Source organism: Eriocheir sinensis, unplaced genomic scaffold, assembly GCF_024679095.1.
Source record: "Eriocheir sinensis breed Jianghai 21 unplaced genomic scaffold, ASM2467909v1 Scaffold154, whole genome shotgun sequence".
In the NCBI taxonomy this organism is placed as follows: domain Eukaryota; kingdom Metazoa; phylum Arthropoda; class Malacostraca; order Decapoda; family Varunidae; genus Eriocheir; species Eriocheir sinensis.
In genome coordinates, this window is record NW_026110895.1 from 452,501 (window position 1) to 474,242 (window position 21,742).

Here is a 21,742-nt window from a genome sequence, read left to right on the forward strand (position 1 = left end):
CACCCCTACTCAAAGAAGGGACCGCCCAGAACAGCATCCAAGGTGAGAGGAGGAGGAGGAGGAAGAGAAGGAAGAAGAGGAGGAGGAGGAGGAGGAGGAGGATATGGAGGAGCAGAATGATGAAAATGAGGAGGAGGAGGAAGTTGGAGTAATGAAAAAGTAGAAAACGAAAAAGAAAAAAAAGTATAAGAGAAAAAGAGAGGAGGGAACATGGAAACAAGAAAACGTAGGCAACGGGTAGCTTTTTGGCTCATTACGAGGTTGTCCGCTCTGGTGATCTACGTATATCTGGACCCAAAGTGCATGCAAGACTTTACATTTGTCCACGTTTAATGACATTTGCCACTTTTCAAACCACTGATTAATCTGGTCAAGGTCCCTTTGGATGGTTTCGCAATCGGCCGTCGTCAGCAAACTTTGATAAGTGGATTTTAATCATGTTTCTAAATCGTTGGTGTATAAGATAAAGAGAATTGGTCCCAGCACTGATCCTTGCGGTATTCCACTAGTGACTGGAGGCCACTCAGAAGTCTGCCCGTTAACACTCGTTGTTTTATCCTTTATTTTTTTTTTTTTACGTCGCGGCCTATTGCGCCGGTAGGCTTCTTCCCGGTGGATCCTGATGGTCGGCCCAAGGCTTCTTCCCGGTGGGGCCTGATGGTCGGCCCAGCCCGTTCTGGCGCAGGCGAGTGTTTATAGTGGCGCCATCTTGTGTTGGCTCATGCTGCCCCCCGGAACTCATCTTTGAGCCTCTCTTTGGAGAGGTTATCTAGAGCCCAGGTGGATGGGTGGTCTTCAGGCCAGCATGTGGGTAGTCTTAGGCCACTCGGCGGTGACTGAAAAACCTCAGCTGTGCGGCGGCCAGGATTCGATCCCGCGTCCCTCCTGGAGCTCCTGAACGCGGGGCCGTCACGCTATCCATTCAGCCACCGCCTCCCCCTTGTGGTACTCTAGTAGTGACTGGAGGCCACTCAGAAGCCTGCCCGTTAAGACTCGTTGTTTTCAGCCTTGTGGTACTCTAGTAGTGACTGAAGGCCACTCAGAAGCCTGCCCGTTAACACTCGTTGTTTTCATTGTTGAGCCAATCTCTTATCCACACAGTCAGGTTGCTTCCTAGTTTCTTTTAGGAGTCGCTCATGTGGTACCTTGGAGGATATAAAAATGATAATAATAATTTTACTTCGCCCATCAGCATATATAAAGAACAGGACAAGTAAACGAACGAGGTACATATACACTCAAATAGATGACAGCTTTATGATTATATATGCGTGTGCACGGCACACTTATGCACAATCTACACGAACAGAAGGCCCAGCCACTCCCGCCGCATAGGTCCACATACATACGCCGAGCTCTGTCTGACGGAGGTGATGATGGAGTTCCCAGATTGTTCCACTCTACTCCTCATACTGTACGCGGCGTGGCGACGCAGCACAGCCAGACAGTTCATCCCGTGCTCGGTGAAGGCCAAGGGTGAGCTAGTCCATCTAGGACGCCCCCTGGCAGAAGCCGATTGAGGATGTCGTTATGACAGACCCTAAGACGGTTCATGGAGGCAGCCCTATACCGCGACCACAGCGAGTTGCAGTAGAGAGAGTAGCAGTGGCTCCTGAATAACTCCACCTCCGTGCTGCAGAAGAATTTCCTCAGCAGCGTGTTGCCGATGACTGTGAGCTTGGTGGTTGCTTCTTGATGTCATCATCATCGGTCCGTTCCCTGTTGATGACATGGCCCAGGTATGTGAATCTATCCACAAATGCAAGTGCATTCCCACTTGGAGGAGCAGGATGATGATGAGGAGGAGGAGGCGGTGGTGGAAGTAATGAAGAAGTAGAAAACGAAAATGAAAAAGAAGGATGAGAGAAAGAGAGGGAGAGGAGGTGATGGAGATGATGAAAAGTAAAAGACGAAGACGAAAGAAGGACAAGGAAAAAAAACAAGAACAAGAACAAGAAGAACAAAAACAACAACAAGAACAAGAACAATAGCAAAAATAAGAACAAGAACAGAGAGAGAGAGAGAGAGAGAGAGAGAGAGAGAGAGAGAGAGAGAGAGAGAGAGAGAGAGAGAGAGAGGGCCTCATTAAATAAGAGTTCACACGAAGCTGTCTTTGTGTTTCTGCTTCTCTTTTTTTTTTATCTCCCTTCTTTATGCCCTTGCATTTTATTTATCTACTCAACGCTTTGGTAACGGTATAGGACTGAAATAAGTAATGTCAACAAAAGCTATCCAAGTAAAAGTCGGAATAATGCTAACTGGCAGCCAAGAAGGATTAATGTTATGATCCAAGACTCCCGTAAAGTAACGGACAGCGCGGTTACAAGTCGGTCATTACGCAAGTTCATTACTCTATTAAATTTCGCATTGCACTGCCCCCCTCGTCCCCGTCTTAACATCCCAAAACTTTTGATGAGAATCAGGTCATCCCTTGAGGACAGGTCTCTCTCTCTCTCTCTCTCTCTCTCTCTCTCTCTCTCTCTCTCTCTCTCTCTCTCTCTCTCTCTCTCTCTCCAGCCTCTCTGTCTTAATCCACGCTCCTTCTATTGTCTCCAGGAATGTGTAGGTGTGTGTAGCAAGGAAAAGGTGGGATGTGAAGGGGTCGCGGTGGAAAGGCTGAGGAAGTGGAAATCTGCCTCCTGCCCAGCAATACATGTATGAGTGTCACTGGCCGTGACTACCTCAGAAACCCATTGGCACACTACCTATATCTGTCTAGTGTGTGTGTGTGTGTGTGTGACCCTCCTCCTAACATCTTCCTCCGCATCTCATATCCTCTCTCCCTTCCCTCCTTTCCCATTATCTCCCTCAGAGCCGCCCTATCGTGTTTGACGACGACGTGACAACCCGCGTGGGAGGAGGACCGCCGGCCCCCGGCCCGCTGACCCTCGCCCGCTCCATCCCGCGAGGCAGCGTGTTCTCGTCCTTCGTCAGGGAGCACCGCCTCGCCGCCAAGGAGCTCTGCGACTACCTCATGCGTGAGTTCTATTAAGATATAACAGAGATGTAATCAGGTGGGATGCTGGGTCAAAATAAGTGTCTACTTGTGCCTGACGTCAGTCTGAAGACGGACAACGGGTCTGCAGATTACGAAAGCGAGGTCCGCGAGTCTCAAGAGCTGCCTCTCTATACGTGCCCCAAACTGCTCTCGCTAGTCTTTGCAATTCTTTGCATGTTGTGATATACATTTTCTTTCTCTTCCCTTCCTCTCCGATATTTGCTGACGTCACTCAATCTTGTACCTGGTCTACCTCTCTGTATCTTGAGTTCTATACGGCAGACAGACTGGGTAATCAGGCAGATCAGGTCAGTGACGAAGCGAGAGGTGCTGAAAGTTGGTTCAGGGGATTGGGGAAGCCAACTGTAGAGGAACATCAAAGTATTATTACATTGTGTGGGAAAAACGAGAGAGAGAGAGAGAGAGAGAGAGAGAGAGAGAGAGGTGCCGCAAGTGTTTGGGTGAGGCATATTCCCTACCGTGATGCAGGCTGGTGACGATGATAGTATAAGGAGTGTTTTCTCATTCAGAAATATGCAGTGTTTTATGTCTTTCACTATTATAGGCTCATAAAACTAGCCATGTAAATAGTACTCCAACCTCTACTAAATCTTTATTCAATGTGGGTATGTAAGCCCTGAAATGTCTGAAGAATATGGGCATCGGAAGCTCTCAACCCGACTCGGTGTCTCGACTCGTGTTTCGACTCAACGAGCGAGGCAGTCAGTCAGCCAGCCAGTCGTCCCTCAGTCCTCAGACAGTGAACCCACACCAGTCAATCTCTCCGCTCCGTCACCTTTTTGCCCCTCTTCACGTTTCACCTCGTCCCTGCATAAAATAAAAGAAATCATCATCCTGCAGCCGTCACATCAACACCTTTTGAGACCTTCAGAGCAGCAGCATCGCCGGACAGATAAGTCGATCATTCTGTCAGATGGATAACACAACGTAGATGCTAGTTGTTGGCGGTGCTCCAGCTTGCCTTTCCTGAGAAATGACCCCATGACTTTTTTTCCCCTTTTTTAAGTAAATGGGTTTCATGTTATGCATTTCAGAGGCTGCATCGTTGAGAGATTTACGGACCGATCTTGACTGCTTATGTGGTGGGGTGGGTTACTGCCAGTTTAATTGGCCTGTTTAAGTAGCTAGGTAGTTTTAGATAGTAGTTAGGAGTTTCATGTTTGGGTTATCTATTTCCTCATTACTGCTTCTAATTTTTGGTGTTTTTTCTTCCACTGATATTTTTTTTCTGTGTGTGTGTGTGTGTGTGTGTGTGTGTGTGTGTGTGTGTGTGTGTGTGTGTGTGTGTGTGTGTGTGTTTTGAGGCTTTATTTGTTGTCGATTTTGGATGATACCGTCCAACTATCTTTAAGTCTTGGATGTCTTCCTGGTTATTCGTCTAATCTTTATATTCTTTGTGGAGGATTAGTGCGAGTGAATGCGTCAATCACCATCTCTTCCTCCTCCTCCTCCTCCTCCTCCTCCTTCCTGTGCCATCTTTACTCCTGCCTATATCGTTTTATCACCACACCATCAGTTATAAATCAAAATACCTGTGTACCCCGAATGAATTCAATCATTTCGCACCCTCTCCGTTTGTCTGCTATTCATACATCCCTTTTTCCCCCTACCCCTATCAGTAACTCAATTATCCTCCTCCTTCTCTTCCTCCTCCTTTTCCTCCTTTTCTCCCATCTCTTGCCCCGCCTAATACGTTACTCTCTTTGTGGAGAGTTAGTGCATGTGAAATCGCCATTACCTCTTTCTCTCATTTTTCCTCCTCCTCCTGCCTCGCCTAACGCCCCTCCACCCTTCCAGAGGCCAGCAATGTGAGGGAGCTGAGCCTGATGGCCGAGGGGGTCCGCGGACACCTCAACGAGAAGCTCCTCATCTACGCCGTGTCCTTCGTGATCCTGAGGAAGCCGGTGAGGACGGGAAGGAAGCGCGGGAATGTTTGAAAAAAGGATGTGTGGGAGTGTTTGAAGGAAGGACGTATGCATGTAGGAATAAAATAATAATAATTGTGGAGAATCACTCCGCGCCTCGAAATTACCATATCACGCCTCCATGTTATAGTTCAGGGATGAAATACATGTCCCTCAACTATAATATGAAGGCATAGTACTTAAAAGTAAAGAAAAAGGCCTAATCCCCTTCCCCTAACGATCTCAGGGGACCCGTGGGAACTCGTTTTTTTTGGGTGGGGGAGCATATTTAAACTACTCCAACCGAACTTTACATAACCTAACAGCTAAAGGGAGGGGGGGGGGGGCTTCGCCCCCATCGATACCCCTCCTAACCAAGAGGGGCTGCGCCCCCCCCTGGGCCCCCCCCTTAAAACGATAATCCCTTACCTTTACTGGATGGAATATATTGGACCCGCCGAACCACGAGTTCTTCCTTGCCGAGAGGAAGAAGTCTAAAGTGTTCTCTTTGTCCTCAAAAAGCCTCTCCAATTCAACCAAATTCTAGTCCCATCCAGCACAGCTGGCCACCATTTCTAAACTTGAGTATCAATTAAGCCGGGCAGGTGGAAGCCAACAAACACTTGACCGCAACCCCTATACTCTATACTTGTCACATATGAAACCAACATTAAAGCCTCTCAAATCAACTACTACTTGAACTCCGGAATCTCTTACATTTAATACTCGATTTTGCTCACTCGATTCCTTCTCAAGGGAGAGGTCATCTGCCTTTATTGAGCAAGCCCACTGATGATTTATTGGCATCCATCAAAATGACGCTGCCACACAGCGCCGCCACCGGCCGATTTATTTAGAAAATATGTATTTCAGCCGTAAGTAAAGCACATAAAAGCTTCATTTCAGGTAGACAGCATCATTGCAATACCTGCTTTTACCCCACAATTTCCCTGATCTTCATTGCCCTCCCCACTACCAGGTGTTTTAAGTTTGTTGAAGTTGAAAGGAGTAATATCTTATTTTTCATCATCACTTGCAGACGCAGTAGACAAGTACAACCGTATGGGAGACCTTGGAAAGGTTATTATTCTCGTGGGGGCAATATTGGAGGCGTGTATAGTGATTCTCCATATTTACCGTGCTATCACCAATCATTTTTTAAGGTCTTCATTATATAATAGGACAGGAGGGTGGGTTCTTCAAACCTCATATTCCCCTATGTGTGCTTATGTGTATGTGTGTGTCTGTCCTTCAGGAGATGAGGGCCATGCGTCTCCCCTGCCTCGTGGAGGTGTTCCCGTCCTGCTTTGTACCACGGACCACCCTGGCCACCATGGAACAGCAGGCCCGGCAGCCCTCCACCACAGGCCAGGCAAGTCAGAGGGCAAGACAGCCTGTTACACCTCTTACACTGCCTTATGTACATTGATGGGTCCAGTCTGCATACTGTTGCCTCTGAAACTATTTATTCATATATTTAACTCTGCTCCTCTTTTTCTGAACATGTCTATATGTGTCTCTTGATTCTTCCTACTCTGAGAAAAAAAAATGTTCCTCCTCCCCTCAGTGTTTCATCCCTTTCATCTTTGAAACTATTAATTTATATATTTAACACTGATTTGCTCATGCAGGTGTGTCTTCAGCATTCTTGCTTTCCTGTCAAGCATTTATTCCTTTTTTCCTCAATGTCTCGTCTTCCCCTCCAAGGCCTTCCTTTCTCCTTTTTCCCCTCTTCCATTCCCCCTCTCCCCTTCCTTCATCAATTCATCCATCCATGTTGTCCTTTGCCAGGGCCTCGTAACCTTCCATTCACCCCTTCTCCCCTCTTCCTTTCCCCCTTTTTCCCTCCTCGTCCCCACTCCAATCCTGCTCTCTAATACCTTTTTACCCTCTTCCATTATCCTCTCCCCTTTTTTGCCTCTTCCAGTCCCCCTCTCTCCTTTTTCTCCTCTCCCATTCACCCTTTTCTCCTATTTCCCTTTATTCATTCGCCCTCTTCTCCTTTTCCTCTTTCTCCCTAACTTTTTTCCCTTTTCACTATGAGTAGCTAGAAACTCAAATATCTCCCTTTCCCCTCTGCCATCCACCTATTCTCATTTTCCCTTCTTCCGTTCCCCCTACCATCTCCTCGTTCTTCACCAAAGCCTTGTAACAACTCATTCATACCTTCTCCGGCCCCCAAGGATGCCATCATAACAGAGTACGGCCCGGAGTTGTCCAGCACCCACCTCAAGCCGGAGCACCGTGTGGCCTACTGGCGCGAGGACTATGGCATCAACCTCCACCACTGGCACTGGCACCTCGTCTACCCTAATGACATGGGCGTGGACAGGGACCGCAAGGGGGAGCTCTTCTACTATATGCACCAGCAGATGCTCGCCCGGTTAGCAGTCATAGTCATTTAAAAATTCTGGTCAATTCTGCCCATACCCTACATAACTTACATCACCCCCCACAACACACCAACCACGGGCAGGCAGGCGGCGTACTGAACAACACATGGGGGACGGGTCGTGAACCCAAAACAGCTAGGAGGGCGCCGGACACAGACAGCATCTCACAGAACACCGAGGAGGGCACGCTAGAGGCCAGGGCACAAAAAAACACGTTGAACACTAGTTCCTCATTTAATGACAGATTCCTCGCACAGTACAATAGTTCTCAAGGGCACAGAACAAGTTAGTCAGCCACAAAGAGGCACGGTAAACACGCACACGGCTCTCAGCAGGCACTCACTTGAGCACACCAACTCAGCCCAGACACCTAAGTTATCAACCGTCCCACAGCGCGTCTCTCTCGCAGCTCTCCACTCCCCTGGTCTCCCCATGCTGTCTCCCCTACTAGCCACAATTTCATCATATTACCCATACAAACAGACACATACAACGCAAACATGCAAACACACACATTGGTGTAACATACTTTAGAGCCGCTTTCACCCATACCCAGTAAAAAATCTTCTGCCCATGATCCTCTTACCTCCTTTCTCTTCCTTCATCACCTCAGCTACGACATGGATCGGCTGAGTGTTGGCCTGAACCGCGTGGAGAAGCTGGCCAACTGGCGCATGCCTATCCCTGACGGCTACTTCTCAAAGTTGACCCTGGACAACTCAGGTCAGGAGTGGGGCTCCAGACAGGACGGCACTCTGCTGCAGGTGAGTGTGATTGTGATGTAACCTTTAGCAGTGTTTTGGCTTCACTTATTTATTCTTAACTTATTACATATTCTTTTTTTTCCCAAGATTAAGTAAAGCCTATAATGTCCCTTATCCTATCATGCCTACTTTTATTGATAGTTTATCACAATTTTATCACTCCTGCTTTTTTTTTTTTTTTCCATAATATTCTTGCATTTCCAAGAGTGTCTAAAGGGTTAATATGTCTCACCTCTTATCTGCATTTTTTTTTTTGTGTGTGTGTGTTTGTTTCCTTTATATTATTTGGTTGGTTGTATGTACATTGTCTGTCTCATGTTTGTTGGCTTCCTTCCTTTCCTTAGCACCATTGGAGGCTCTATCATTACAGTTGTCTTAACCTGTAATTTTAACATGACTTTTCTACCATTGCAGGAATACCGCCGGAATGAGTTCATGCTGGATCCTTTCGATGTGACTGACTTGGAGCAGCACCACAGCAGACTCATGGATGCCATTCACCAGGGGCACCTAATTGATGTGAGTGCACCTTCCCATCCCCATGTTACCACTGTTGTTGAGGTGCCATAACTGGAAATCCCAATCACTCAAATAATCCCCTCCCCAGAATGACAGCCTGCATTCTTTCTTGGATAGAAGGTTGATGGTCTTTCTTGCCTCTGCCTTTTATTTGTTCTGTGTTTTTAGTCTTTTTTTTTCTGCTTGGTTATAGTACGCTGTCAATCTAATCTTTGTTATCCTCCTTTCTTCCCTCAACATTTTGGAAGCTTAATCATTACAACTGTCTTAACATGCAACACTTACAACCTCTCCAGATTATCATCATCATCATCATCATCATCTCATCGACGCCTGCTCCTAGGACCTCCCCCCAGGGGATGGCCACGGCAGAAGAGTTTCCATCACTTTCTATTTATTCACTCCCTCCTTGCCTGTTCAAAGATTCTCAAGGATCTTTCACCCCTCTCCTAACGTACTCCTGCACCCTATCTCTCCATTTCACTGGAGGTCGTCCTCTAACATTCCCTCCCTCTATCTCACTCACATACACTCTCCTGGTCATCTTACTCTCCTCCATTCGCTCCATGTGACCAAACCACTTAAAGTCTGTCGCTTCACTTCTTCCACCACTCCACACTTCTTCCCTTCACCCACGTGACTCATTCCAAAACGCTCATACACACTTTCATTACTCATTCCATCCATTCTACTCTCACCACATGTACTCCTCAAATAACTCATTTCCACTGCCTGCACTCTAGACCTCTGACTTTCATTCCAGGCCCATGTTTCGTTTGCATATGTGAGGGTTGGTACTATTATTGTATTTCTCAAATCCCTCTTTGACTCCATGCTCACACTTCTGCAATTCATGATATGTCCCAAAGACTCTACCACCTTATTTTTCTTCCTTGCAATGCCCTTTCTCCTGTCTCTCCTTCTGTATCACCATTGCATTCTTTTTCACACTCAATTTCCACTCTATATGGGCATACAAAATCCACAACCTCACTTCTACTCTGCTTACAAACCATCATTTTACTTTTGTTAACATTCACTTTCAGCTTCTCCAACTTCCCCAACTTTGCCCTTCATTTCTCTCATAACACCATCCATATAAATATTGAATAACCATGGTGACATGACACACCCCTGCCTCAAGCCCACTTTTATCTCAAAATGTTCACTATTCTCCACTAATTTTGACACATGCGGATGCATCCTCATAGAAAGACTTTATTGCATTAAGCAGTTTTCCTCCCACACCATATATCTTTAAAACATCCCACAATGCCATCCAATCGACTCCCGTTATAAGCTTTTTCTAAATCCATGAAGGCAATGTATAGTTTTTTTCCGTTGGCTAATATTTTTTCTACTACCATCCTGAAGGCAAATATCTGATCCACACATCCCCTTCCCTTCCTGAAGCCTCCTTGTTCTTCACTGATTTTCTCTTATGTAAATCTTTGCACCCTCTCTATTATGACTTTTCCATATACCTTTCCAGGTATACTCAGGAGACTTATACCTCTATAGCTCCCACACTCCGCTCTCCTGCCCTTCCCCTTGTAAACTGGGACAATGATGACTGTCTGTTGGCACCCCCCCCTCCCATGCCACTTCACATATCTTGACCATCCATTTAGTAACTACATCTCCACACTGCTGTAATTCCATCAATTCCTGCTGCCTTTCCATTTTTTAATCTTTTTATTCTTGATTTACTTTTTTATATGTTATACTTCCTTCTTTATATACTCCTCCTCTACCTCCACTCAATACTGCTGTTACAACTGCTGGACCTCCATCTTCAAAATTCATTAAGTTTTTGGAATATTCTCTCCATCTCTTTCACAGCTTCCCCGTCTTTCAACATCTTTCCATTCTCATCCATAACTTCATTTATTTTACTTGAGGAGATATTTTCTGTATTTCTTTCGTTCTTTACTTCTTTCCAATATGATTTTCTGTTCCCTTTATATTTTTCACTGCGTCTTTTTCCAAAGTTTTCATCAACTCTCTTCTTACCATCTTTCTTGAGTTTTCTTAAAAAGTTCCCTGTTCTCTTTTACTATCCTCCTTATCTCCTTTTCTTTTTCCATCCCTCACCACTTTCATCCCTAACACTTTTTTTGTTGTAGTCAACATTACTTCTTTAAATGTTCCAAAAACTTTTTCAATGTCTGTACTATCTTTTACACTTTCCCATTTTTCACTTAAGGCCTCTGCCATTTCATATTTATACTCATATTTTATTTCTTTTTCCAGTAACTTTTCTATCTTCAGTATTTCCTTTTTTACTTCACCTCTTCAAACACCCACTTTTCCTTCAGCCTTAAAAATGCCAGCACTGCAAGATGGTCAGAGTCATCGAACATTCCTCTTACTACCTTTGCATCACAAATATCCTTTCCAAGTCTTCCATCTACTGCCACATAATCAAGCAATCCTTTCTGCTCATAATCTTCCCCCCTCCTCCATGTTTATCGGTGAATATTCTTGTGCTGAAAGAAGGTGTTCACTAGGAACAGCCCCCTCTCAGCACAGACGTCCACCAGGCACTCTCCATTTTCATTTTTTCCAGGTATCCCCCATTTTCCCACCACATCCATCACACATTCATCACCCACTTTAGCATTCATATCTCCTATCATAATAAGTTTTCTTTCTTTCTCAAAACTCTTCAAACATGCATTCACTTCCTCCCAAAAAACTTCCCCTTCTCTCAGTCCTTTTTTACTTTTCACATTTACAAGTGCATAAATACACACCCATACATATTACTAAACCTACTTTTCCTTTCACCCACACAATTCTTGATCCCTTCCAACCATAATTAGTCACACCACTCCACACTCTTTCAGACATCACAACTTCACATCCTTCCTTATACTCCTGCCTCTATACTTCTTATCCATCCCCGTCCATACAACCCCCCAGGCGCACCCTCCCACGTACCCTCTACCATCACTCATACCAGTTCCTAATATGCGTTTCACTCCCAACACATCCACTTTACCATTCACAAAATTTTCAGTCATCACTCCTCTTTTCCTCATCACCTAAACCATTCACATTAATAGACACCATGTAGTCTCTTGCATTCCTTACTCTTCTTCCGCACTCTGGCCATTGCTCCTGCCTCTAAAATTTTATAGAAGTATTAGAGGCCACCAATGGGTGGCCAGTCCAATGTAGTAATATGGAGACTTGCTCCGCGATGGTCGCTGCCCCCTCCTTGTTGGTTCTACCCCACAGGGTATACTAACGGTGCGCACCATGTGAAGGTGAGGATGGGGTAGGCTACCCTCCCAGTCAGAGGGTAGCCGTGTTGCTCTCTTCCCAATACCCCCAAAACAAGGGAGCTCTACGCATAGGCAAAAACGCACCTCGGATAAACCTCATTGGTTACAATACTGATTGTGAAAATAAACTTTGGAAAACAAATTAGTTTTTTCCAATTTAATGGAAAACTTAATGTTTGTCAGCTACATTGGACAAGAAGATTAAACTGTTGACAATTTAACTCTTGACTAAATATGATAGTTTTTTTTTACAGATATAAGTAGTTTAGGGAAGGATGTGTCTGTGTATCTTGGCAAGCACACCCGTCAGCAGAACCCTTCCTCTTCGATACCAAAACACTCACCATTTTTCATTACCCAGAACACTTAATTTTGTACTTTCTTTGCCATGCAGCCAATGAGATGGAAATGAGCTCCGAGGCCATGTGCTGGTATTGCGTATGCCCCTAACTTTACTTTTCCTATCCATGCAGTGTGAAGGCAAGCTGGTGAAGCTGACAGATGAGGGCGTGGCTCCCAAAAGGCGGGGAATCGTCCTGCTTGGGGATGCCCTCGAGGCAGACAGCAAACTCAGCCTCAACAGCCCCTTCTATGGAAGCCTCCACGACCAGGGCCACATCCTCATTTCAGCCGCCCATGACCCAGACAATGCTCACAAGGTACCTGAGTATTGTTTTCTTTACCTAAGAGAAAAGATTCACAAAATCTTCCAAACACCTATCCCCTATTCTTCAACAACATTCAGATGTCACCTTCTTCAACACTAAACACCCTCATGTATCCTTAACTCAAAATCTTAACTGGAAACTTCACATCTCTTCTTTCACGAAATCAGCTTCCTTGAGGTTGGGTGTTCTGTATCATCTCCATCATTTCTTCTCCCCCGCACAGTTGCTATCCATATACAGGGGCCTTGTCCGCCCTCGTATGGAGCAGGGTTGTGGTATGGAGTATGCATCTCACATGTGGGGGGGCTCCACTCAGACAGCTCTGTTGGACAGAGTGGAGTCTAAGACTCGTCTCATCAGCTCTCCTCCTCTTATTGATAGTCTTCTACCTCTTAAATTCCGCCGCCATGTTGCCTCTCTATCTTTTAGCGATATTTTCACCCTGACTGCTCTTCTGAACTTGCTAACTGCATGCCTCCCCCCTCCCATGGACTCACTGCACATGACTTTCTACTCTAAGTTCATCCCTTTACTGTCCAAATCCCTTACACACGAGTTAACCAGCACCTTCATTCTTTTATCGATCATGCAGGTAAACTCTGGAACAATCTTCCTTCATCTGTATTTCCTCCTGCCTACGACTTGAACTCTTTGAAGAGGAGGGTATCAGGACACCTCTTTTTCCGAAGTTGACCTTTCTTTTGGCCACTCCTCTGAACACTTTTTGTGAGAGCAGCGGGCTTTTTTTTTCATTGTTTCCTTTTTTTTTTTGCTGTAGAGCTGCTTCCTCTGATGCAAAAAAAAAGTTATTAGTATAAATGGAGACATGGTTTTTGAGGGATAAATTATAAAGATGGGGAATTTCCTTCCTCGTAAGTCTTGGGTATATCTTTGTTCCCGTTTAATCCTGGCTTCATCTCCTTCACCTACGTGCTGTGCAGACCGCTTATACATCAGAGAGATCTAGAATAGGGTGGCCAGATTTCTGGAAGTGAAATCCAGGACGCTTTAATAAAAAACATTTTCCGGGACAGTGCATGAAATCCAGGACATTTCCGCGATTAACCATTAAAATCTAGTAAAGTCCCAGAAAATCCGGGACGTCTGGCCACTCTAATCTAGAAGTTCCACACATTCAAGAATGTTCTTGAATTTCCCGAAAATTTTGTTGTTGGCGTTTTTTGAAAGTTTGCTTTAGCAAACCATAATTTTGTCATTCCGCTAACTGCAAATTCACTAATTTTTCAAATTTTCCGCAAAATTTTTCATAGTCCACTATTAGCGGATTAGCGGACTTAAATTGCGGAATGCCCACCTTTACATATTCCTCTAAGCTAACTTGACATATATCCTCCTCTTCATTATCTACTTTCACTCTCCTTGTATACCCTCTTGTATACCCTTCTCTCTGATTAACTTTTCTCTCTTTATGCTTCTTCAGCTTCTTAATGCTTTCTTGTCCATTCCCTCCTCGTACTGCCTTCCCCTTCACAGGAGAACCTTGGCGTCATGTCAGATGCCTCCACGTCCATGAGAGATCCCGTGTTCTACCGCTGGCATAAGTACATTGACGACCTGTTCCAGGAGTACAAACTCACACAGCCGCCCTACACCATGGAGCAAGTAAGGATGCAAGGAAACATTTGAATTTTTTTTTAATGATCAAAATTACATACTATAGTTTTCTTGTGATATTATTAGTGGAACATGATTAGCCATTTTTGTAAGCTTACATAGTCAGAGATGTACATGCACACCCACATAATTATAACTTGATCCTCGATGCTCAAGAATATTAGGGACTTGAGATAAGCACCAATGCAACACTTAGCTTAGCTGACTTGAGTAGTTTCTACTTTCCCCACTAAAAAGAGAAAAGTCAACAATCTTGATTAAACTGAAAAGAGAAACTACTAAATAATTACTCTTTCTCCTCTCTACCTAAATAAGAAATCCAAATATCACCCTTCTTTCCTTGGCAGCTGTCAGTGCAGACAGTGACGGTGGCAGGAGTGGAGGTGGAGAGTGTAGGCCGCAAGAACACACTCACCACTGGCTGGAACACTCGGGACTTCGAGGCGAGCCACGGACTGGACCTGAATTCCAGTAGGCCGGTGATGGTGCGGCTGACCCACCTTGATCACCGCCCCTTCAGGTATAACATAAAGGTGAGGAAGGAAGAAGTGATGCTGACCCACTGAGGCTCTCTTGATCCTCTTGCTGAAGTCAGGGTTGACAGCTGGTCATCAGGACAGCAGGCGAGTGTATTCATCTGCTGAATAAGAGACATAAATGAGGCAGAGATAGAAAAATATGAGGGCTATTTATAAGTGATGTAAAGCAAAGACAATTTTAAAAGAAAATATTTTAAATTGTCAATGATGTCAAAAAGTAAATCAACTTTTTACTATTGCAAATCCATGGTTTAATTTTTTTTTTAGCATCAATTATAGTTCTACTGCTGCCTTAACCCCACAACCATTCCAATCAGCCAGTCAGTTACTTAAAACCCTGATTGCCATCATTACTCTTCCTTCCGTCCTGCCACAGGTGGAGAACAATGAAAAAGTAGCCAAGGACGTGACCGTCCGCATCTTCATGGCTCCAAAGTTGAACGAGCGAGGTGTCAGGATGAACTTTATGGAGCAGCGCCTCCTGTGGGCCGAGATGGACCGCTTCAAGCACACATGTGAGTCTTATTACAAAACGAGGGACTGGGTACAGAAATTTTTTTTTACTACAGTCTCATTAATTATTAATGCAAAAAAGATGACTTAAGGAATGTAAAAGTAAATACTCGTGGGACTGTGAGAGGAAACAGGAAATAAATTAGAGCAATTAATGATGCTTTCCCGATGCTCTTTGGTAACCCGAATGTCACACCTGCCCTGTGTCACACTGTAATGGAATCTTACCCCACACAGGCTCATGTGATTGAGACGAGTCCATAGCCATGCACACCTACAGCATATGGCCTCAACTACCTTTTTCTATATTGATGTATAATTAAAAAAAAAATTGGCTAAATGAAAATTTGTAAAATGAAAGGTAAGGTTGGAGGCATACACTTAAGCTGCTCATGACCTTGATGCTGATTTCAGTCACAAAGGCCAGTGGCAGGAAATGACCCATTACCCCATGACACTGGGCCAGTGTGACAGCAAGGCTACCACAGCTACCTTCCCTAGGTTTATTGACCACCCCAAAACAAGGATGAACAGCTGGGTGGGCTCCTCGCCAACTGTCCTGGCCGTGATTCGAACACAGGCGTGGATTCATATCTATGCATGCTAACCATTTCACCATGGGGGACTGGTGTTTACTTTGTCCAAAGAGAAGCTTCAGGGAGAACTCTCAAGAATGTTTAGAGAAAAGGTGAAGACTGGAATGAGACAAAGTTGACCCCTTTTTCTCTCCCTCACAGTGAAGCCAGGCACAAACATGGTCAGTAGGGAGTCAACAGCCTCCTCCATCACAAACCCTAACGACTTTACCTTCCGGGACCTTTCAAACCTGCCAGTACCTGACAATCCAGGTGAGTGAAGGATCAGACTCGGCAACAGGATTTGTTGAGGAAATACACTACTGCCTTTTGCAATTGCTTCTTGGAATAGAGAAAAAAAAGTTGGAGTAGTTTCCTTCACCCTCTTCTATGTTTCTTCCTCCTTGGAGATTCTTGCATCTTGAAAAAAACTTCACAAGTAAGAGAAGTTGAATGACACTTAAAATTGTTTACTTTGGACGTCACTATGTTGCAGAAGCCCCCGAGAATGACCTGTTCAACTTCTGTGGGTGTGGCTGGCCTCAACACATGCTGCTGCCCCGTGGTAAGCAGGAAGGGATGGACTTCCAGCTGCTTGTCATGGTCACTGACTGGAAACTGGACGAGGTGTGTATGTGCCTTGTGTGTGTACCTAACTGATAAAAATGTACAGGTAACTCTCGATTTACGCGAGTATTGTCCTTGAAGAGGTCGCATAAATCAAAAACAATGTAAATCAAACAAGAGGTAGGTTTCTATCTCAGAGAGAGAGAGAGAGAGAGAGAGAGAGAGAGAGAGAGAGAGAGAGAGAGAGAGAGAGAATATCCATATCACCGAGATATCAACTCAGTCTCAGCCGTGTGAGTCCAGTTGCGTGACATCTGGTGGCCACTCCATAAAATATCGCGTATAATTGAAAAAACGTGTAAATTAAATATTTATATGGATTTTGGACCCCGCGTTATTTCAGAAACGTGTAAACCAAACACGCGTAATGGCAATTAGCCATGCTTGTGTGAAAAATAAAATTGACCTAACCGAACATTTCTAAATCTACTAAAGTCCACCTTACAATACACCTACACTCCCACTCATCTCTCCACTCTTCTTTCCTTTCTTCCTTAAAATACATACAGCCGTAACTTCGTGCTGGATCTTTCATTCCTCCCATAATTACTCGGCTAATACCCTCAATCGTATTTAGATTTCACTAACTTGTCATTCCTTCCTCCAAGTCTTACACTTCACCTCGCCTATAGTGTTATTGGGCAAGCCGGGCCCTTCAAATGTACTTTTCTTTCCCAACACCGCTGTTTAAGAAAACTCACAACATCTGTTTAATCCGCAGCTTCCTAGCCGTAAATCAGACCCTGCCTTACACACAGTACTTACAAACCTTCTTCATTGCAGGTCGCACAGCCAGCTGGGAGGCGCTCGTGTGCCAATGCTGCCTCTTTCTGTGGTGTCCTGGACTCCCTCTACCCTGATGCACGTCCCATGGGCTTTCCCTTCGACCGCCGCCCCATGCCGATGCTGAATGGCCAGAGCCTGGATAGAGCCGAGGACCTGACCAGATTGAGTAACGTGGCCATGCAGGAGATCCAGATCGTCTTCACCAACGCCCTGCTGACGCAGCAGGAACACTTGTTTACTGTTTAATGTGGATCCTGAAAAAATGTTAAATAACTTATAATTATGAATGGATCCCTATTGCAATTGATAACTATATTTTGCTGTTATGTCTATTATAATGAATATAATCTGTTAGCAATGTATACTAGTTATATAATAATATAATCTTGGCAATGTATACTGGTTCTATATTTCTCTATCTCCCTTTGGTATCTTATTGCTGTAAGCTCCCCTGAAGAGGCAGACTATTGGAAAAGTGCTGCTCGAGTACTTTATCATACCTTCAAATGTATATTGTTGGTGTTGCAGCAGACGGTTTGGATTGTTATTAGAAAGGTAGACTAAAGCAAGTCACTCAATGATATCTCTCACCTCAATAAACTGTTGGTCAGGCTAGGAAATTTCATTCTCGCATTAATATTGCCATGTGAAACCCTTTCATCCCAGCCATGCTTCCCTCATCTCTCAAGTATAGGGCCTACCCACCAATTCATAGCCACCTTCACCTGGGTCACCTCTGCCTACTGCTAAAAATTGGTAAAGCTTAAAAACAAATGCTTATGTTGTTATCCTCCATTGCAATGACTCTTCTTTCTCTCCACTCCTCTCAAGCCCTTCATCCCACCATGTTGGGTTCTTTTACAAGCCAGAGATATCTTGCACAGGTAACTAAGCAGACCTTGTGTATCATTTCACATCTAGTCTACCCTAGAGAAAAAAATACCATCCCCTTCACTTCCTTTTTGCAGTAATGGCTGTGCACAAATAGATTAAGCCTGCCAAACACCCTCAAGGAGAATGTAGGCTCATCGCCGGGGACCTTAACAGACTTGGGCACGGGACACATAATTGTCAAGACCTAGGGAGGACACACCATATTTAAATATCCATCCAAATTCTTTCACGCAAACATTAGAAATAAGGGTAAATCTTAGGAATAGCGGCTCCTAGCGGGTGCGCGTTTAGGGCACGGTGTGGTACGTGGTAATTATAACATTTCTAGCACGTACGACGGGGTTTTGACAAGAGGACAGGCGTGTTTAAGTCACTAGGTGTATTTTTCCGCGCGGGCTCTTCCTTTTCTTCACCCCGGAGCTCGCAGTCTCATCACCCATCGACTTGGAAGAAATCGTGAGGCCAGCGTGGAAAAATACACCCCTTGTGACAAACACGCCTGTCGGCTTGTCAAAACCCCGTCGTACGTGCTAGAAATGTTGTAATTACCACCACACCGTGCCCTAAATGCGCACCCGCTAGGAGCCGCTATTCCTTAGATTTACCGAGAATTGATCCACAAGCATCATGACAAGATAAAACTAGAATGGGGAGTGTCAACTATACTGCGAGAGATAGACATTATGCAACGACACGGTCTATTAAGTGTCCAGTGAGTTGAAAATGAAACTTTGGATATTTGTAATACTACTATGGGGAAAATATGATAAATGAAACAATGGATAGCCTATTTGTGACTATGATGATGCCAAGTTTATTGAAATGGCACCAGTAACCTTCAAGAAAGCACTCGACTCACTCATTCACTACGCTGCTACGAACAAGTGCTTCGAGTGTTATTTTTTGACGGCCCCGCGGAGCTCTGCGCAGCGCAAGCGGATCGGGGCCAGAAAGTAACTTCATCAAGGGTAAACGGTAAACTTAATTAGGCCCCTACCTGAACTCCTAATTAAGACCTAAACGAAAATGAACTGTATCAGAAATGAAGCAAACAAAAGGTGACCCACAATACCAAATAATTATAACTACCCTTAATGGTACCCTAATCCTTGTCAAATAGTAACCTTGCCTCTTCACAATGTAAGTGCAGCAATGAACCTAAAAATTTGGAAGAGTCTCTGGCATTGATGGAGCAACTAACAACAGACAGGCTGATGTTCTGTCAATCCTCCATACCAATGAGTTATCATCCTCTCCATTATGAACATGACTGACTGCTTGTTGGCTTGTTCACTCACCTGCTTCAGTAGCCACGTGTTCCTCTGGTGACTGTGTTCATGGATGCTGCCACTCTTTACACACTTCATTATCTTCGCTATCTTGGACACGGCTAAGCGCTTCCACTGTCCTCAGAAACGGTCACACCTCCTGAAGGCATGTCCAGCACAGCCTCCCTTGACCGCTTCCATGTCCTGACTGACTCCAAACTTCACATTGCCATTCAACCATTCCCTGAGACGTATTGATACCTGATAGGCTGTCGGCATGCCTTGGAGAGCTGTGATTGGCCAGTACATTTGAAGCAACGAGCGATTCACGAACCCCTGAAGCTTCACTCGAACTGCCTAGACTTAGTATTCCTAACGTGGTGCTTGGAAGGAAAAGGAATAAATGCGGGATTGAGATAAAGATAAAAAAGAAAATATAAACCATGAGTGACAATGAAAACAGACATGTAGACGGAAGAATCAAGAGATGGTGTGTGTGTGTGTGTGTGTGTGTGTCATCTCGCACGTTTTAACTATGAAGGCAAACCAGCGGGCAACACCTCCCAACTTTCCGGTGGTTTGGTGCTAATCTCTGGCAGTCTCACTATACGTATATACTTATTATTCTATCCCTAGTCTTTTTTGTGCACCCTGCAAACAATGCTATAATATGTTACCCTCTTTCACCTGCCTTGCGCACCTGCTGGCTACTACCTACTTCTAACTCTCCTGACAAAAACTGTTCATTTTTGCAAACCATTCTTTCTGTGGACGCAGCCTTAATAGTAATGTCAGGTTCACCAAATGCCCAATGCCTAGTAAGACCTGCTGATCACCCGTTTCATTCCATCCTCTTCTTCGTCCTGGCAGCTTTATCAACCAGTGTTCGTAAGGGGTTGCTGTTTGAGGGTTAAAGCTTAGATTATCAGCCCGGTCTCCCTTTGTGGTTTCTGCTCTGATAAATGTATTAAAGTGGCGAGTGCCAAACATTCATGTGATAAGGAGTTAGGCGGGGTTCCCACTATTCCGTCTTGACGGATCCGTCGACGTTAATGACGTCAAAATGACGTCAGTGAAACAGCGGCCGCTCGTCAAGGACGATCCACTCCAAAGAGTCTCCTTGATCCACTCCGTCAGTCCATCGCTCATCATTTGTTGACAAACATATGGACAGCATTCCACAACGACTTCTTGTATATGTTATTTTGTAGCTAAGTACTTCTATTTCATATTTTCATGATATGTAGAATATTTAACATCACTGGACTAGCACCACCACCGCCGTTACGGACCCAAAAGTTAACTTGAGTTCATCTCTGGACAGCTCAGCGCGGGGGCCGGGCTCCGTTGATGACGTCACTGGCGGTCGACGGATCCGTGAAAACGGAATAGTGGGAACCCCGCCTTAGGGCTGCTTTCACAGTCATCATGTTTGTTTTGATCGTTACCAATGGCGGTGATCGCCGCTAGAGAATTTCCACGTAAAACTGGCCGATGGGGTAGTGGCGGCTGCGGGGTTAGCCTAGCCCCGCACCTTACCACACACACTCAACACCTCTCGCTTCCTCTGCAGCCGCCACTATCCTATAGGCTAGTTTCACGTGGAAAACTATAGCGTCGATCGGCGCCATTGGTAACGATCAAAACAAACAATGCGACTGTGAAAGCGGCCCTTAGACTGCAATACAAATCATAAGTAATAATCAACCCTTTAAGAGAGAGAGAGAGAGAGAGAGAGAGAGAGAGAGAGAGAGAGAGAGAGATTTACATAGATTTACATAGAAAATCAGACCACACAGACCCCATGGTCCAGACTAGGTGGTCTGTCCTTAAACTGTCTCAACACTTCGTAGCGCTACTGTACAGTCGCGCTACGAAGTGTTGAGACAGTTTGCAATGACTTTCGTTCAAATAATACATAATAGTATTCGAAGGGAAGGGATGTTTAGGAGTGATTTTGTTATAGATACACAAAATATGATACTGAGAAAGGAAATAAATTCAATAGAGTGGAAGTTTTTACCTTATAACGAGATATTAAGCAGCTGTGCCGAAACGTTTTGATACAGTTTTCGTTCAAGACATTAAAAGAGTCAAATGAGTTCTATGTTTAGACTACTAGTATGTATATATATATATATATATATATATATATATATATATATATATATATATATATATATATATATATATATATATATATATATATATATATATATATATAACTGCACAAATGTATTGCTCTTTCTTTCAATGTAGTGATAAACCCTATATTATAGAATAATAGGAAAAATAATTAGCTGCAGTTCATTTGATAAAATGCGAAATAAATACAACATAATAAACTC

The 21,742-nt window shown here is 44.4% G+C and overlaps 1 protein-coding gene across 2 annotated transcripts in view; it reads left to right on the top strand.

Annotated features, from left to right (window-relative positions):
* LOC126990309 (phenoloxidase 1-like) overlaps positions 1-17,629 on the top strand; it is a 20,694-nt gene extending 3,065 nt beyond the window's left edge. Inside the window, exons 2-15 of one of the 2 annotated variants that reach the window (XM_050848878.1) lie at positions 1-42; positions 2,813-2,978; positions 4,817-4,923; positions 6,179-6,295; positions 7,107-7,306; positions 7,930-8,080; positions 8,495-8,599; positions 12,363-12,548; positions 14,052-14,180; positions 14,540-14,725; positions 15,108-15,246; positions 15,982-16,092; positions 16,316-16,446; positions 17,230-17,629. The exon at positions 1-42 is cut by the window's left edge and continues 90 nt beyond it. In XM_050848878.1, the coding sequence (XP_050704835.1) occupies positions 1-42; positions 2,813-2,978; positions 4,817-4,923; positions 6,179-6,295; positions 7,107-7,306; positions 7,930-8,080; positions 8,495-8,599; positions 12,363-12,548; positions 14,052-14,180; positions 14,540-14,725; positions 15,108-15,246; positions 15,982-16,092; positions 16,316-16,446; positions 17,230-17,478 (2,019 nt within the window). In that variant the 3' untranslated portion in view covers positions 17,479-17,629. Of the gene's footprint in view, positions 43-2,812; positions 2,979-3,470; positions 4,107-4,816; positions 4,924-6,178; positions 6,296-7,106; positions 7,307-7,929; positions 8,081-8,494; positions 8,600-12,362; positions 12,549-14,051; positions 14,181-14,539; positions 14,726-15,107; positions 15,247-15,981; positions 16,093-16,315; positions 16,447-17,229 lie in introns of those variants that run through there. The other variant, XM_050848879.1, reaches the window with a different exon arrangement.
* The last annotated feature ends 4,113 nt before the right edge of the window (positions 17,630-21,742 follow it).